The sequence below is a fragment of the Vicia villosa genome, linkage group LG2 (genome assembly GCF_029867415.1).
Source record: "Vicia villosa cultivar HV-30 ecotype Madison, WI linkage group LG2, Vvil1.0, whole genome shotgun sequence".
Taxonomy (NCBI): domain Eukaryota; kingdom Viridiplantae; phylum Streptophyta; class Magnoliopsida; order Fabales; family Fabaceae; genus Vicia; species Vicia villosa.
Genome location: NC_081181.1, coordinates 219,497,977 through 219,501,047, shown reverse-complemented (window position 1 = coordinate 219,501,047; position 3,071 = coordinate 219,497,977). Strand labels below are relative to the sequence as shown.

The following is a 3,071-nucleotide window of genomic DNA, read 5'->3' as shown; positions in this document are numbered from 1 at the left end:
ATGAAAAACTTATTATAATGTGAGTTAGAATTAGAATTAGAATTAGAATTAGAATAATTGGTACTACTAATTATATAATTCCCTATACAAAAATAATTGGTATACTACCTTTGGTCATTTAGTGCTTCCCCAATTTTAGCAATGTACTAGAATTCATATGATCCATCATCCATATCAGGGCTTCAAACACCCCTTAACACACTTTGAAAATAAGACTGAAAACATTTTCAAGTACTACAATTGGACTGTGGTGACATGAATTTTGCACACAACAAATAAAACAGCATTATGATTTCAAACAGAATCGCTCAAGTTTTCGGAAGTCCTATGTAAGATTGCTACCGTTTAAACAAGATAAAGAAAATAAGGATCGTTTTTAATCACGATTTAAACTAACAAATATTTTGATGTCTTATTTAATTGTAATTTAACCCTAAAATTTTTGAAACCCCGTGCGGTAGTCTGTCTTGCACGTCCTCAATTCCAAATAATTCACCTACATATTTTTTCTCAATGTAAACAAATAATCATAATAATCATGTAATTCATTAATTTGGAATACTTACCATAAAATAGTATTTTCTTTTAGGGTAATGCTAACGAGTGCCCCAGGGGCACTGGTTAAGAGATTAAAAAGGTAAGTTGAACATTATTTAATAAAGTAAAAAAGATAAGTTTTACCTAAAATATATGTAATCAATGTATGAAAATATAGATAATTAACTTTTTTAAAAAATATTGTGTATATTCAATGCATTAAATATACATATTTTCTTTATTAGGAATGCTTAACCAGTGCCCCTGGGGCACTCGTTAGCATGACCCTTTCTTTTATATGTAAAATCATCTCTCTCAATTAACTAAAATCTAACAAATCCAACAAAGGTAAGCAATTACGCACTCATATCAAATTAAAATATTTGTTTTATTTTAAACGTAACTATTAATTTCATCAAAATAAAAAGTAAACATAATCGAAAAGTGTTAACGTGTAAAACTAGTATTGTACAATTCTATATACGTATTTTGCAAGCAGTGTATACATAATTTTGTGACAATAAGATTCCAAGTAGTTATTAGGTTAACGTTTTTTTACATTCTACCGTTATTCTCTAAGTAATTGTACTTGTACAAACAGAATTTTCAGTCATCATAAAAGAAAAATAACTAACTCCGTTTCATCACACGTGTAATCCCTCACACGTGCGTCAGAACTCTGCAAAAGAAACACTATTCTGAAACTCAGACGACGGTGACCGTAACGGCGAAACCGGCAACGACGGCGGAGACTTCATCTTTTCAAAGTATTCCTTTATATTTACTCCCTCTGCAAATCTATCCGCCGTGAAATAACTTTCATCTCTCGACGGAATAAACGGCGGCCGAACAACTTCCGTCAACATCTCCCACTTAACTCCTCTGAAAAACTCATGCTCCTTTATCTCACTAGCACCACCAACATAACCTAATCTCTTCACAGGATCCTTCTCAAGCAACCGTTCGATGAGATCCGTTAACGCCGTTTTCCTTCCAACAAACTCCGGCGACTTGAAAAGCACGTTCCTAAACGTTTCCTTCTTGTTCTTCCCCTTGAACGGCGTTTTTCCGTACATCATCTCGTAGGTCAAAACTCCAAGCGCCCAAAAATCAACCGCGAACTCATGTCCGTCGCCGCGAACAACCTCCGGCGCGACGTATTCCGTCGTGCCGACAAATGAATTAGACCGTTCACCGTCGGAGAAACTGAGCTCCCGTCGAACCTCCGGTGTAACTCTGGCTATCTTCCCGTTAGCCTCTGGGACTCTCCATTTCCGTAATTTGCGGCGAGATTCATGGATTCTGTTATCGAGTGAAATGAGAGTTTTGATTTTAACCGTTTTGGGAGAGAGTTTACGTGAGAGATCGAAATCGGTTAACGTGACGTGGCCAGATTGTTGAATGAGAACGTTTTCTGGTTTAAGGTCACGATAAGCGATGCCCATGGTATGAAGGTGGTCGAGAGCGCAGAGAATCTCTGCTATGTAGAAACGGATCACGGTTGTGGAGAACACGCGATCAGTTTGGTGGTAGCGGAGGGCGTTGAGATCGCCTCCTGGGCAATACGGAACAGACCAGGCTAATAACTGATCTGTTTCGAAAGAGCCCAGGAGGGAAGGGAGAAATGGATGGGCTAAATTTGATAAGACTTGGGTTTCCCAACGGGCTCGACGCTCCGCGTCGTGAGTTGAGGTTTTATCAACTACTTTGAGTGCCATGAAGGAGTTGTTTTGTTGAATTAAGAAAACCGTTCCCATTGCTCCTTTACCTAGGATTTTGAGTGCTTTCAGGTTGTTGAGGTTGAGTTTGGGTTCTTCGGTAGAATCCATATTCTGTCTTGAGTTGGATAGAGAGGGGAAGGTGGGTTCGTTTGAGAGACAGAGAGACAGTGAATTAGATATACATGACATGGTTGTGATTGTTCCCGTTTGGCTTTTATATAGCAAGTCCTTTATCTTTTGTGTATTTTGTTTTTTTCTTTGTTTTGTTTTCTGCTTCTTACCATGTCACTATTTGTTTTTCTGGTTAATTTTATTTTTAACCCTGTGTAGCACTGTTTGGTAGCATAAACTAAAAAGAAAGAAAAATTGACTTTATAACTGTAGTTAGCTACCTAATCTCACATATAAATGATACTTTATAGTCCAAATCAAGGCATCAATATTCTCTTAGCTAACTTGAGTACAAAGTTTCATTTGATTAGTCGTGACCTCCAACTTTTGTGTCAAAAGTTGTGAATTTTAACTAAAACTTATGTGCCATAAAAAAAACTCAAAGCAGTAACATTAGTAACTTTTCTAAGGTAAAAAATGTATAATATTTGTGATTATAATAATGTCAATAAGAGAGGTATAAACAATCACACGAGTGAGATATAAAAAAGGCTTATCTAACAATAATGCGAATTTGCAAAACAAAATGACAAAATGAAATGGTCGTACGATAATCAAAATCACATGGGGCTCTCCCCTAGAACGTGAACGTGCACTTCCTAGGCTAGTAGTATAATATTAATATAACACTTGATGATGGAA

The 3,071-nt window shown here is 36.5% G+C and overlaps 1 protein-coding gene across 1 annotated transcript; it reads right to left on the bottom strand.

Annotated features, from left to right (window-relative positions):
* Positions 1-984: 984 nt before the first annotated feature.
* Positions 985-2,459, bottom strand: LOC131648278 (serine/threonine-protein kinase UCN-like). The gene has a single exon (XM_058918053.1). The coding sequence runs from the start codon at positions 2,445-2,447 to the stop codon at positions 1,209-1,211; it is 1,239 nt and encodes a 412-aa protein (XP_058774036.1). The 5' UTR covers positions 2,448-2,459; the 3' UTR covers positions 985-1,208.
* Between the last annotated feature and the right edge of the window lie 612 nt (positions 2,460-3,071).